Raw genomic sequence first — 15334 nt, forward strand, 5'->3', positions numbered from 1 at the left:
CTAGCGAGGAAAGGTTCGGGCTTGCCAGGTCCAGCCCCCTGTAATGACAGACAATTCTGCAGACCAATCACAGTGTATCTACAGCTTTAGGGGGCCAGGGAGGTGATGCACCAGGTAGGGGCGGAGCCTTGGAGGGCAGGTTGGGACAACCGCCCACCAGGTCCCGCCCACTAATGATGATGGACAAACCTTTAAACCAGTCATAACATGCTGACCGCCCTAGGGCGGGCCAGCCGGACAAAGTGAGCGGAGCACCTCCCAAGTGGGAGGAGGCGTGTGGGGGAAAGCCTCTTGGAGAGATGGGGTGGGTCCTGAGGGAAATGGACAGCTCTATCAGCCAATGGAAAACGAAAGCTGTCCCCGTTAGCGCCGGATCCCCGCGGGTAGGGCGGGGCGGGAGGCGCCGCGGGGATCCCGGGGCTGCCGAGGGCCCCTGACTCTGTTCACCCTGGGAACATGGACCGAATGGCCAGCTCCATGAAGCAGGTACCGAACCCGCTGCCCAAAGTATTGAGCCGGCGTGGGATTGGTGCTGGGATGGAGGCTGCGGAGCGCGAGAGCTTCGAGCGGACTCAGGTGAGGAGCGAAAAACCTGGGGCATACCTGGGGCACCCGGAGTGGTGCAGGATGCTGGAGAGGCTTAGAAGGGAGTAAGGGTCTTGCAGGCCCGGGAGGGGATTAGGTAAGGTGGCCGCAACTAGAATCATCTTGGAGTGCAGAACTAGGCGGGTCCCAGGGAGGTCAGGGACCTGGGGCATCCCTACTGGCCCGAGGACCAGGGTGCACTCCGAGGATCTGCAGATTCCTAAGGCTGAGCGGACGGGACCTGGTGAGCATCATCAGGGGATCACAAGGAAGGCCAAAGGGAGACGGGTGGAAAGGGGACTGATGGAAGGAGTGCCCCTGGGTAAGGGACTTGGCAGACACTTGGGATTTGCAACTGTGGGGACGCGGGTCTGGGGGTGTGAAAGGTATTTTGATCGCTTCATGTTCCTATGGACTTCTCCCTCCACTACTCAATATGCCGTTCAACGGTGCCTCAAACTTGGCTCTGAGCAGCCCCAGCTGTTGGCCTCAGAGGCCGGGCCGAAGGGGTCTGATGAGAAGGAATGTAGGAAATGCGGAGTGTGGCTCAACTTGGAAAATGACCCAGGGTACTGGAGGAATGGGGGCGTACAGTCTGGGACGAGAACTGAGGCGCTTGAACTGTTCAGACCCTCGCGTGTCAAGGATAAGCTGTCCAGTGAGACCCAGAATCCTGATTTGAGGTTTTGTTTTCGCCCTCCAAAATATGCCTGACTGCTAATAAGCAGACTGCCTTATTTGTCTGGTTTGACCAGGGCAGATGGCCAAAATTCCACCGTGGTTATCAACAAAACCACTAGACGCTTTTACCTCGAGCTTTTATGCTTGCTGTATTGATTGGACTGAATCAAGCTGGGAGGCGCGAGGTGTAGCCATCGGTTCATCTGTATGTAAAATCCATTTCTGAGAATACAACCCTTAGGATCCCGCTGCGGAAGTTGTGCGGGTAGACAGATCCCTGTTCTTCTCTGGCTTTCGGAGTTCTACTTTAAAGGTCCCATTGACTTCTGCCAAAGGCTGGTCCCCCGTCGTGTTCTGCTACTAGGAAAGATCGAAGAGATTGGGAGGGCCCGTGTGTGCTATAAATGGATTGTGCAAGAAAGCAAGCCAGTTTAGCCCAGGGGACTTCAATCCACCTCTTGTTTCTGAGACCCTTGGATCCACTACGTGTGTCTGAAGGAAGGAAAGTAGGGTAGTTGAGGGGAAAGAGAAGCCGCCATTCACTTACACCTCAGGGTTCAATGGGGTTTGGAGTTTTTCCCTCAGATCTTCTGAACTGACCCCTTTAAAAAAAAAAAAAAAAGGAAAGAAAATTTGCTTTTAGCCTTGGGTGTTCCTGAAAAAAAAAAAAGTTTTAGTATTTTCTCCCCCACCTCCTTTTTTTTTTAATGAAAGAAGAAAAGAAACTGGAGCTATTTTACACCATCCGCTCCTTTGGCAACCTCAGATAGCTCAAAACTGGAGCAATAAGTAGACGTAGGGTTTGAGTTTAGGACTTGGGGAGCTGGCTCGGGGGTAAAGGCTCCTCCTACTAGTCTGGCCTGAGTTTCATCCCAGGAAGAGAACTAACCTGACCTCCACACTCATAGTGTGCCATGAACATCCCCTGCACACACACACACACACATACATCAAAAATTCATTCAAATTCTTCAAAAAAAAGTTTGAACTTAACGTGATAGAAATGTCGGCCTTTGAGTGTTTCCAGCCACGACTAACATTTTCCCTAGCTCTCCAGGGAACACTCAACCAGGGGAGTGGTAGGCCAGTGTCTCATTTTGCCTTCTGTAGAACACTTGTAGTTAGCCAGATTTTATATGTGTTTGTGTGTGCCCATGGTGGGTCACGTGAGTGTGTGTGTGTTGAGGCAGACTAGAGCAAGAGTTGTTGAAACTTTTTTTTTTTATTTTTGAATCAGGATCTTACTATGTAGCTCAAGCTGGCCTAGAACTCACTACGTGCTAGGTAGACCAGGCTGGCCTTGAACTTTCATCAGTCTCCCTGCCTTTGCTTCTCTAGTGCTGGGATTAGAGGAGTGAGCTGCTGCAATCCAACTCAGTTGTTGAAACTCTTCTGAGCTGGCAGACAGGGTGAGACACTCAGGAGGCAGAAGCAAGAGGATCCTTGCAAGACTGAACCAGTGTGGTCTAAATAGCAGCTCCCAGGCTAACTGTGGCTATATATAGTGAGACCCTATCTCAAAAAGAATTTCAATAATGCAAAACCAAAAACATTGATTGGTATCTTAAGAGACCAAAGACCAAGAGAATCGGCAAAGGTATTATAATAATAATTGTAGCTGATTATTATGTTTGGAGGGCCTCTAAATACAGTACTTTATTTGCTATCTTTAAACTTCACAAGGGCTGCTGGCGTGGTTATCAGCCCCATTTGCTCAGAGGAAATTGAAGCCTGCTGAGGTTAATTAACTTGCTGGGTACCGCAGGTGGAAGTGGTCCCAACCTTTAACCACTGCCTTGCGCTCTGCTCTCTCTCAGTCCTGGGCAGATCCGGAAGACCTCTGAGTTCGGTTCATTTCTTTGTGTTTTGAGACAGGGTTCAGCTGGTCTCAGACTAGCGATGAAGACATGAGTGATCTTGAATTCCTGATCTTCCTGCCTCCACCTCCGAGTGCTGGGGTTGCAGAAGCGCCCCGGCATGGTTGGTTTTATGCAGTGCTGGGGCCGGAACCTAGAGCTTCAGGCATGCTAGGCAAGCCCTTTCTACAACTGAGCCACATCCCCAGCCCCTAGGAGCCGGTTCAGTTTTGTAGCCAAGCATAGGGTGCTTTGATTTGATGTATGGGACTGTGTGCCCTCAGGCAAGCAGTCTAGTTTTCCTAATCCTCAATTCCCTAACTGGAAAATGAAGATAATGCAGGGCTGGGGAGAGGGCTCAGTGAGTATGACGCTTGGTGTACAGGCATGAGGACCTGAGTTCAGATCCTCAGAACCCACATCCAAACACAGCGAAACAGGTGCAGTGCCTGTTTTAGCCAAATCAGTGAGATTCAAGTTCAGTGAACTGTCTCAAAAAAATAAGGTGGCAGGCAGTAGATGAAAGCACCCATTGTAGACCTCTGACCTCTACGTATGTGCACACACAGGAACATGCATCTGCACATGTGTGTATACAATACACATATACAAAATAAACATAAGCTTTAACCTTGCAGGTTTATGGTGTGGAATGTATTAAATAATAAGCCTGGAGGGATTTTGTAAATTATGGGGCACTGTCCCAGGGGCAGCCACTTCCAAGAAGTCTGTCCTCCGTAACTAATGCTGTACCCCATTGTCACCAGTTGTCCATTCAGCTCAGCACAAGTGTCGGTCAGAGGTTAGGGGAAAGAATAGTAGTTTATTTTTTGACCTTTTAAATTTTAACTTATTTTAAATTTTGCTTACAGAGTCAATTCTGTATTTACTAGGACTCAATGTGCAAGAGGGAGGAGGCGGGGGAAGGTGGCTCTGTGATATCTACACAAGTGTGAGGACCCGAGTTCGGATCCCCAGAACCCATGTAAAGCTGGGCATGCTAACACACATCCGTAATCCCAGTGCTCTTACAACAAGATGGAGATGGGGATAGCAGACTCCCTGGACACTCACAGGCCAAGTAGCTTGGAGTATGTCATGACAAACAGTGAGAAACTGTGTCTCAAGTACGCTGAAAATTGACAGCACCCGAGGTCATTTTTACTCCCTCCACATGTATAGCATGGCACACACACACACAAACACTTGTTGAACGCCAGGCTGGCCTCGAGTTTGTAGTTTTTCTACCTTAGCCTCCCAAGTAACTGGGTTAATGGGCTTCACACCCTGATACTCTTGTATTGTTTTTTCTTCTTTCCTTTCTTTCCTTTTGAGGTCGGGTCTTATATAGCCCAGGACAGCCTCACTGTGTACCCAAGGATGACCTTAGACTCCTGATCCTCCTGCCTCCACCTCCTGTGCTAGCCTTATAGGTGTGCTCTACTCCACTTGACTTTAGTATTATTTTTGTGAACGAGAGTGCAAAATATGTATAAGTATCATGAACTATGTAATTAAAATGTTTTGATTAAAATTATTTATGTGTGTGTGTGCACGCACGCATGCGCACAGGCATACAAACTCTCATGCTCTCCACACATGCACATGAGGAGGAGAGAGGAGGACATCAGGCGGTCTCTCACAGAACCCAGAGCCATGCTCCTGTCTCTGTCAACCACCTCCAGCACTGGGCTTACAGTGGGTGTGGCCATACCTCACGCTCTTTGAAACATGGGTGCTTTGGGATTTGAACTCGGGTCCTTCTGCTTGTGCAGGAAGTGTTCCTACCCACTGAGCTGTCTCCCCAGACCTATGCTTTTTCAAAGGAATTATTCTGCGTAGGATCCGAAAAGCGGTTCTTCCCTTCCCAGAAGCTACCGTGGCACTGAGGAGGATTCAGCTCCCTAGAAAACTACAAGCGCAAGGACATGGCTTGGTCCGTGGCCCTGAGAGGGGGGCAGAACTGCAGTCAGGATACCTAGTTTGGGGAGCACTTTCCAGTTTATAGCGAATGATAATGAATGACTTCAGCCTTCAGAGAACGTGTCAGCTTGTCTTGCTCAGCCCGTGCTGATGTGTGAATGAAAGACTGAGCCAGGACTTCAGGCTCCCTGGGTCAGGGTCAGGCCCAGCCCACCGCGATGCCCTCCACGCGGATGTTTCTGGAAGGAGTTGGGGGTTACCAATCAGATAAAGAAAATAGCTTTACCTCCTTTTTTATTTGTCTTTATTTATTCATTCTGTGTGTCTGTGTATGTGTAGGTGCAGGGGACACTGCCCGTGGAGGTCAGAGGACAACTTACAGGAGTTGGTTCTGGCCTTCCACCGTGGGTCCCGGGGCTCGAACTCAGGTTGTCAAGCTTGGCAACGGGTGCCCCCCCCCCAGGTCTGGTTCATCAGACAGGGTCGTCCTATATAGATCTCTTTGAATACGTGATCCTCCAGCCTCAGCCACTGGAGGGATTAAAGCGTACCCACCCTGCTTGGCCCCTGCTTGAATTTATTGATCCCAAACAGGCTTTTCTGTGTGGGTTGTTTATTCTTTTACCATTACTTTGGGGAGCACATACCATGGCGTGGACACAGAGACAAGTAAGATCTAGACGAGCCCCCGAGGAGCCGTGAGTCAGCTGGGAGGCAGGGCTTTGTTGTGGTCAGAGCACCAAAGCGGCAGACCTTTAAGGGTGTTAAAACCAAAGGCAGGAAGGCTGAAGGTGTAGCTCAGTCATAGAGCGCTTGCTCAGAATAACCCAGTGAGGGGCTGGGGCGTGGCTCACGGTATCAGGAGGAACACGTCCATCTTGGCAGGGAAGGCGCAGGGAAGGCACGCAGCAGGAGCAGGAGGCAGCTGGTTACGTGGCATCCACAGTCAGGAAGCAGCGAGAGATGGATGCTGGTGCTCAGTTCGATTTCTCTTTTTTATTCAATGGGATGGTAACATGCATATTTAGGGTGGATCTGCCCACTCCCACCTAGACGCTCCCTTGTGACGGTAGACCCTCTCTGTTAACCATCGTTGCACCAGCCTTCTTGCTCTCCCCCCTCTTGCCTTAGACTGCTTGCCTAGCACAAAGCCCTGGATTCCATCCCCATCATCGCATAAACCAGGCTCATAAGTGTGTGTCTTTAATCCTAGCATTTGGGAAGTGAAGGGGGAAGTGAAGGCCGAAGGACCAGGAGTTCAAGGCCTGGGCTGGAGAGTGGCTCAGAGTGCATGCCGCTCTCGCCGAGGCTCCGAGTTCACTTTCCGGCACCCCCATCAGGCAGTTCCCAACCGCTGTAACTCTAGCTCCAGAGGACTGGACGATCTCTGAAGTCTTCCACGGGCACCATCACACACATGCACACACATAATCACCATTAGTAGAGCAGGCTGGATGGCTCAGTGGTGAAGTGTGCACGAAGAGGCTCACATCCCAGCAGTCGCATTGGGTGCTAGAGGCACCCGTAACTCCCAGTTTCAGGGAATCCAACACACTTTCTGGCTCCCGAAGGCACCTGCACGCACGTGGTGCACATCTATATGCGCAGAAATGAATCTTTAAAAGAAAAAATTCCAGGGGCTGGAGAGATGGCTCAGTGGTTAAGAGTGGCTGCTCTTCCAGAGGACCAGAGTTCAATTCCCAGCACCCACAGTCTGGCAGCTCACAACTGTCTGTAACTCCAGTTCCAGGGGATCCAACACCCTCACACAGACCATACATGTGAGCAAAACAGCAATGCACAAAAAATACAAATAAGTAAATTATAAAAAAATAAAATAAATTTAAAAAGCCAGGTGTGGTGATGCACACCTTTAATCCCATTACTGAGGAGACAAAGGCAGGTGGGTCTCTATGAAGCTGACATCAGCCTGGTCTACATATAAAGTTCCAGGCCAGCCGAGGCTACATAGTGAGACTCTGTCTCAAAAATTAAACTGAAAGTTTCAAGGTCATCCCCAGATTCTGTGTGGTCTGATAGCACCAGGGTATTTGGCCTTGCATAACTCAAACATATATCGGGCTTCCCTTGTGGTCTGGTTGTACACGGGTCATATATTCCGGGGAATCTGGGATGCTGTAGTGTGTTAGCACATTTATACAAGTACACATCTTGGCTTCCTGTGTCCATAGTTCCCTCTTGGACGTGGTTGTGAGTCTCATTGTCCATTGGGTGACCCTTGGTGCTGGGTGCCTGTTGGCCAGACGTAAACAAAGAGCCGGAGAAGCGAGAGGTGGTGGGCTATATTTGTATTCCCAGGTACTTAGGAAGTTGAAGCAGGAGGATTGAATGAAGCGAGGAGTTGAGGGCCAACATGGGCAACATTCTGAGACCTTACCTAAAAACAAAAATACAGAAACAAAACCAAGTATGATGTTCTCACTGCTGCGACCAAATACTTGATCAAAGCAACTGAAGGAAGAAAGAGATTGTTTGGGCTTACAGTTCAGAGGTAGAGTTCATCATGGTGGGAAGTCACGGCAGCAGGGGCATGAGGCGACCGGTCACACGGCACCCACCATCAAGAAGCAGAGAGAGATGGATGTTGGTGCTCAGCTCGCTTTCTCATTTTTTCTTCAGTCCGGGACCCCAGCCTAGGGAATACTGTTGCCCACATTCAGGCTGGTCTCTCCCTGGACACACTCATAGAGGGGCTGGAGGGATGGCTCAGTGGTTAGGAACACTGACTGCTCTTCCAGAGGACCCGGTGTAGTTCCCAGCACCCACGTGGCAGCTCACAGCTGTCTGTAACTCCAGTTCTAGGGGAATCTGATCCCTTCAAGCACATGAAATAAGATTAGATAAATAAATACATAAAACCCACTCACATAGACACGCCCACAGGCATGTCTCCTGGCTTGTTTTAAAACCTCAAGCTCTACTGATTGAGCCACTTTGCCTAGATGGTTATGGTGACAGAGATTGTAAAGAGGGACCGCAGTTTGGTCACTAGCACACACAGCCTTCTATGACTCCAGCTCCAGGGATCTAATGACCTCTCCTGATGTCCTCGGACATTGTACTTACATCACACATACAGAGATGCACAAACATATACTTAATAAAAGTCTCATATCTCGCACACAGATGCCCACAAATATACACATACTAAAATTCAAAATCTTAAAAAAAGATTCACCGTTAGACCCGGTGTCATTGCGTAAACTTACGATCCCAGCTGCTCAGGAGACTGAATTTTGGAATCAAGAGATACAGACATATATGGTGCTGATCTTTTTCATACAGTGTGTGTGTGTGTGTGTGTGTGTGTGTGAGAGAGAGAGAGAGAGAGAGAGAGAGAGAGAGAGAGAAAGAGAGAGTACGTGCACGCTTGCATGGAGGTCAGAGGACAGCTTATGGGAATCAGTTCTTTCCTCCCACCACAGGGGTCCTGAGGGCTGAACTCAGGTTGTAAGGTCCATTTACCCGATGAGCCATCTTGCTGGCCCTTCATACTGATGTATTTCTAGCAATCTTTAAATTACTCTGTTGGATGCTTCTCTGTCTGGGGAATAGGGACCAGCGATTAGAGGCATGGGGCTCTCAGAACCTTGAGATTGCACTTTAGGAAACAACGGGAACATTTTGCAGATTCCCTGGTCCTCTTAGATACCCGCACAGGTTCCTTACTTGGCCCGTCTTCAAGGCAATGAGTGATCAGGGCTGCATTGTGTACCTGGGTGCAGTGTGGAGGAGATGCGGGTGTGGCAAAGCCAGCCCGGTGCAGTGGGCCGATGGCCAGTCCGTCTGCCGCTGCTTCCAGACGCTCTGCCGGCCTGGACTATTGCCCACCTAGCAAAGGGAATTCGTCAGTCCCACCTCCCGACAGGGTGGAGGCTGCTTCCTGTTTTCCTGCCCGGGAGGCAGGGAGGAACCCTGTTCCGAGTGCTGGGCCGTGCTGTCTGATACTGGTGCCGGGAGGCACCCGTGGTTCAGACGGCGGTGGGAGAGAGAAGCTTGTAGTTCTTGGATGAACTCACAACCGCTACCACAGTTAATGCAATGGTGAGACAGTTCAGGAAGCCAGTGTGCTCCATTCAGGATGTCAGCACCGCCTATGATCCAGTGACGGCTCATTGCATCCCAGGCCGCTTTTACGTAGACCCTCTTTTGGCGCCTCCAAACCCACTAAAGGTGCCTCGCATCATCCACGGTTGTGGTTGTGGCCATTTTCCCAGTACAGACACTGAGACTCAGAGAGGTTAAGTGATTTCCCTGAGCGTGCACAGGAAAGCTTCGAGCATGGCACAGGTCTGATCACAGATGTCTGAGACGACATCTTACACTGCCCAGGTTGGCCTCCAACTCTCCGCGTAGCTAAAAACGACCTTTGATATCCTCCTGCCTGCACCTCCTCAAGTGTGGGGATTAGTGGGATCAACACCATACCTGTTTTTACTTTTTTCAAAATAATTAATTTACACGTTTGAATATGTACATGTGTGTTCCTACCTCCTAACATAGGTTTCAGGATCTAACTCAGGCCATTAGGTGTGACAGCAGTCGCCTTTCACTAAGCCATCTCCCTGCCCCCACTCCTAACCCCTTTTAAAATCTCCTTTTAAAGCTGAAGTCTTGTCTGTGGTTAGTAACAACAACAACAACAAAGATGCACAGATTTGATTTTCCCAATATTTTCCAACGGACATACTTGGATGTCTTAAATTCCTTCCAGGAATAAAAAAAGGCACACATGCACCCTCCTAGGATATAAGTTCATCTAGAGACCATGGTGTTAACGGTCAGTTTGACAGCCTCTAGACGCACCTAGGAGAGGGGCCTCTGGGCGTGACTGTGAGAGAGGAGAGAGAGTGTCTAGATTATGGGCAGCCCCTGAGGAGGATTTGATTGCATCAGTGGATGTGGGAAGATGCGTGGTAACTATGGGCAGAACCGTTCCCTCGGTGGGGGAATCTGGCCGTGTAAAATGGAGATGGTGAACTGAACGCCAGCATTTGTACGTTAGCTCGCTGCCCTCTGCCCTCCACCTCCACCGTGCCTTCCCTCCCCAGTGGAGCTGAGGGCCACATAAGCTTTCTTCCCTCAGGAAGTGCTTTATCCACGTGGTGTGCACAGGATTTCCAGCCACTCCGGAGGTGGAGGCAGGAAGATGGCTGTTCAGACCCCTGCGCTCAAGGCCAACAGGGACATCGTCGTGAGGAGGGAAGGGGGCAGAGAGACACTGGATGTGCCAGTGTTAGAGAGGCTAAGACAGGGTAGCTTGAGACCAGGAGTCACAGACCAGCGGGAGCAACACAGCAGGGTTGTCACATTAATTAAAAAAAAAAAGTCAAACACAAGTTAATATATTTTTATTATTTTATTGTTTTGAGACAGGCATTGCCTCAAACTTGTAATCCTTCCTCTGCCTCCTAATGACTGGGGTTCCAGGCAAAATAAAATCCACTGCTCAGGTGACCAACCCACAGAAAATCAGGAAGTGATCACAGCTGAGGGACAGCCGCCCTGTGGGGCAGGTGAGTGAGGGGGAACTGGAGCCAGCGGCCTGTGGTGACCGGAGTTTAGTGTTCCACGGAGTCTTCTGTTTCTGTGCCGTCTGTATTTCTTTCTTTGTTTTGAGATGCAGACTGCTCTTGAGCTCTTTTTATCTTTTAGTGTGTGGTGTGTGTGTGTGTGTGTGTGTGTGTGTGTGTGTGTGCATGTGTGCACGTGTGCAAGTACAGGTTCCTAACTTGTCCAGAAGAGGGTACTGGATCGCCCAGAGCTGCAGTTACAGGCACTTGTGAGAGAAGCAAAGTGGGTGCTGGGAACTGAACTCAGGTCCTCTGAAAGAGCATTTTCTGCCCTTAACCACTGAGCCATCTCTCCAGCCCCATCTCTTTTTTGTCCATGTCTGCCCATGCTCCTGTGTATGTGAGCATGATGCTTATAAAAGTTGGACAGCAGCCTTGGGCGTTCTTCCTCAGGCACCATCCACCTTGTTGAGATTACATTTAGTGTGTGTGTGTGTGTGTGTGTGTGTGTGTGTGTGTGTGTATGTGTGTGTGTGTGCACCACGTGCCATGGCAAGCATGAAGAAGCAGAGGAAAACGTATGGGAGTTTGTTCTCTTTCGCCAGATAGGTCCCAGGGATTGGTCATCAGGCTTGGCAACAAGCACCTTTGCCTACTGAGCCACCTTGCCTGCCCCTCCCCACCTTGCTTTTGGAGACAGGGTCTCTGACTAGGCCAGTAAGCCCCCATGAGAGCCCCTCTGCCTGTCTCTGCCTCCCCAGCGCTGGGATTACAAGCGTATGCCACTGCTCTTGGCCCTCTGTAACATGGACTCAAGGGCTGAATTTGAGTCCTCATGTTTGCAAGACAAGCACTTTACTCGTAGAGCTACCTTCCTAGCCCTGCCCTTGAATTCTCTGTTAGCCCAGGCTACCCTCAGACACGTTGTGTCCCCTGGAACATAGGTCCTTCTTCAGCTGACTCTGACGTGCTGGAATTAAAGGTGTGTGTACCGCCACACACAGCTGTGTTTATGTTATTTTTTTCAATGTGCAAAAGATTAAAAAAAGACAACTGAAAAAGAGAGTTCTTCAGGGAGCAGGCAGCTGTGTGCAGGGACTTGCCTTTTGTCTGTCCACACCTGCTCTACGTTCTGTCTCAAACCCAGCCTCCCCAAAGGCAGTTCTCAAAGACGGCCGTCCGGGAACAGAGAGCTGGTGACCTATGAGTCATCTACCTGTCTGCCGCTTCTACAGCTTCCCGGTACTGCAGTAGCTGGTAGCCAGGAAGTGGAGCCCCTCATTAACCCACACCTTGCACGTGGTCCTGGGCTTCTGTTCATTTGTGTCGTCTGTCTGCCTCCTATCAACATCAAGACGCTAGATGTTTCTCCTTTATCTTTTCAGTGTGGTGGCCCTGAGCTCTTAGCAGAGGGCTTTCACCACTTCGGCGACAGCATCAGGGAAGCATGAAACAATCGGGTAGCAGCATTTTCCAAAGGAGACAAGGAGAACACAGAAGTGTCTAGAGCAGTGGTTCTCAACCTTCCCCATGCCATGACCCTTTAATATAGTTCCCCATGTTGTGGTGACCCCCCCAATCATAAAATTATTTTCATTGCTACTTCATAACTGTAATGTTGCTACTGTGACATAAATATCTTTGCTTTCCAATGATCTTAGTAGATGCCAGGGGAAGGGTCATAGGACCCCAGGGGTTGTGAGCACCAGGTTGATAACCGCTGATCTAAAGACTTGGGGGTGGATTCATTCAGCATGGATCTCAGGCATGGCTCATGTTCCAAAGAGGAGCATAGGTTGCAAAGGACAGAGCTGTGGATGAGCCATGGATGAGCTGCTGGGAGCATCAGGGAGATGTCACCCAGGAATGTGCACACAGAATGACCTTGTTATGGGGTGCTTTGAGTTTCTGGCTGGGCACCTTCCAGACAAACCCATCATGGATCTTTCTTTCTCTTTTATTATTGCATTTATTTACGTTTTGTGTTTAGTTTTTAAGTGTGTGTGGGTGTGTGTACGTGCACATGCATGCACGCATCCATGTACATATCACTGCAGGTGCCCAAGGAGTCCAGAAGAAGGCAGATTTCCTGGCTAGAACTGGGGTTACAGGCAGTTTGTGAGTCACTAGATGTGGGAGACCATACTGGTCCCCTGTAAAAGCAGTACACACTCTGGTTTTCCGAGACAGGGTTTCTCTGCATAGCCCTGGCTGTCCTGGAACTCATTCTGTAGACCAGGCTGGCCTAGAACTCAGAGATCAGCCTGCCTCTGCCTCCCAGGTGCTGGGAATATAGACATGGCCGCCACCACTTTCTTAATGGTGAGAGAGCCATGGTGCACGTGTAGCCTTCAGGAGACAAGCTTTAGGAGTCAGCTCTCGCTTTTCACCCTGCGGGCCCGATGGACCAAGCTTAGTTCATCAGGCTTGGCAGCACCCTTACCCACTGAGCTATCTTGCCAGCACGCACAGTGTACATTTCTTAGGTGCGCTGGCTTGGGCGTGAGCCGTGGTCCAGCTTCACAGTCCGTCTTTCTGAAATTTTGTGCCATATTCATCTGGTATTCTCTGGGTGTGTCATAACTGAGGCCATATTCCTTTTTTTCTATTGACTTTATTTGTTATTGCGCATATGGGGGTGTATGGCCACGTATATGCCACGGTACATGCGGCGGTCTGAGGGGCTATTTTTAGGAACTGGTTCTCTCCTTCCACTGTGGGTCCAGAGGGTTGACTCAGCTTGTCAGGTTTTCAGTGAGCACTTTTAACCACTTTCACCAACCGAGTCACCCTGCCGGCCCTGGGGCTGTATTCTTTTTGTCCCTCACCTGGTACCCAATGATGTGTGCATACCAGCCAAGTGTTCTACTCTGAGCCATTCTCACTTTCTCAAAACCAAAAGTAAAAAGAGCCCTGGGGGTGTGGCTTGTTGGTAGAGCCCTAGCCCAGAATCTCCCAGTGATGGGCTGAGGTCCTGACTTAGTGGCAGAGGCCTTGCCTTAAATTACCTGGTGAGGAGCTTGGTGTAGAGCACCTGCCTAGAACCCCCCAGTGAGGGGCTGGGATGTGGCTCAGTGGTAGAGCACCTGCCTAGAATCCCCCAGTGAGGGGCTGGGTGTGGCTCAGTGGTAGAGTACCTGCCTAGAATCCCCCAGTGAGGAGCTGGGGTGTGGCTCAGTGGCAGAGCCCCTGCCTAGAATTCCCCAGTGAGGGGCTGGGGTGTGGCTCAGTGGTAGAGCCCCTGCCTAGAATCCCCCAGTGAGGATTACAACTGCCCAGCCACGTTTATTTGTTTACCCATAGATTAGTATAAAGACTGTAAAAAGTAAAGAAAGAAATGTAACTAAATAATGGTATTTAATGCTGTCGAGTTTGCAACCACTTGTTAGTGATAGAAAATGAACAAGGCTGGGCCAGCAAGATGGTGTAAGTTCAGTCCCTGGGGCCAGCATGGTAGAAGGAGGGAACTGACTCCCGAATGTTGTCCTCTGACTGCCATATGTGGCTCCACCCAAATACACAAATAAATGTAATGCCTTGCTCTCAGGCAGGACTCCCAGTGACCCTTAGCCCGGACTTCACAGACAAACCACCTAGCTGGACCCCAGGGGACCCATGCTGTTTGATGTGTGCTTATTGTGGCCATAGATCAGACACTGGAATTCCAGCGCTGGCACCCGTCCCCAGAAGTTTATCCCGAAAGGACATGTTCTTCCCGCTAGGCCACCGAGTTCTTTGATACAATTCCAGGTTGGAGGCTCGCAGATCTAATTTACTTAGCATTTAAAGGGGGGAAAAATCTTTTAATGAAGCTGTGCTTTAAAAAAAAAAAAAAAAGTGGGCGGGAAACCCCAGCGACATGATAGAAATGGGATGGAATGTCTACAGAGAAGAAAGCTGGCGTGGAGACAGGAAGCAGATGAGGCATGGGGGGGGGGGAGAGAGAGAGAGAGAGAGAGAGAGAGAGAGAGAGAGAGAGAGCGCGAGCCCCCCTCCCCCAGACATGTCCTGTTGTGCCCCTACATTTACTCAAGCTTGCCGAGGAGATCTGGAATGTTCTGGTGTTCCCGGGCTTAGCTACAGGGGAAGCAGGCTCTTGAAGAGTACTGAGTGAAGACTTAGGAAGCCTGAGCCAGGGAGATGGCTCATTGTGGTAGGCACTCACCTCCAAACCTCCACCTGGTCACCTGAGTTTGATCCCCGGAACCAATGTGAGAAAAGAGAGTATCACACTCTGGAAGTGGTCCTCTGACTTACATACACACACACACACATACACACACCATACACACACCACACATACACAAACATATCACACACTTCACACGCACACACACCACACATACACAAACATATATACCACACATACACAAACACACAGAGACATACAAATACCTCCTACAGACATACAGCCATGTACACACACCACACATACACAAATACATACATCACATATACCACACACACAGAGAGAGAAAAACACACACAAACATACAGACACACACACACAGAAACACACATGTGTATGCGCCCTTAGAAAAACTCCTGACCAGGACTCTTCAGAAGTGCTGAGGTCCCGAAGGAGCAAGGGGGAGCTAAAGAACTGTCAGGTGGGAGGACACTAGTACACGGTGCGACCTGGTTAGCATCCTGGAACAGAATGAACCCAGGGATGGGCAGATGGCTGAATCGTAAGCAGTCAGTGTGCAGCTCACAGCTCGAAGGGCAGGTGAGCGTCCCGGTCGGGCTGACTGG

At 50.0% G+C, this 15334-nt stretch overlaps 1 protein-coding gene and 1 long non-coding RNA gene across 3 annotated transcripts in view; one reads left to right on the forward strand and one right to left on the reverse strand.

The window, feature by feature from the left end:
• The first annotated feature begins 384 nt into the window (after positions 1 to 384).
• Positions 385 to 15334, forward strand: part of Hip1 (huntingtin interacting protein 1) — a 123887-nt gene continuing 108937 nt past the window's right edge. For both annotated transcript variants that reach the window (XM_087903543.1, XM_087903544.1), the window contains exon 1: positions 385 to 576. In XM_087903543.1, coding sequence (XP_087759669.1) covers positions 457 to 576 — 120 coding nt within the window. In that variant the 5' untranslated portion in view covers positions 385 to 456. The remainder of the gene's footprint in view (positions 577 to 15334) is intronic.
• On the reverse strand, positions 6023 to 8889 carry LOC125400118 (uncharacterized). The gene is made up of 3 exons (XR_007231881.3): positions 8782 to 8889; positions 7549 to 7881; positions 6023 to 7443 (listed from the first exon to the last, which is right to left on the reverse strand). It is a non-coding gene; the product is annotated as an uncharacterized LOC125400118 (long non-coding RNA).

This window comes from Myodes glareolus, chromosome 2 (assembly GCF_982192425.1).
Source record: "Myodes glareolus chromosome 2, mMyoGla1.1, whole genome shotgun sequence".
In the NCBI taxonomy this organism is placed as follows: Eukaryota; Metazoa; Chordata; class Mammalia; order Rodentia; family Cricetidae; genus Myodes; species Myodes glareolus.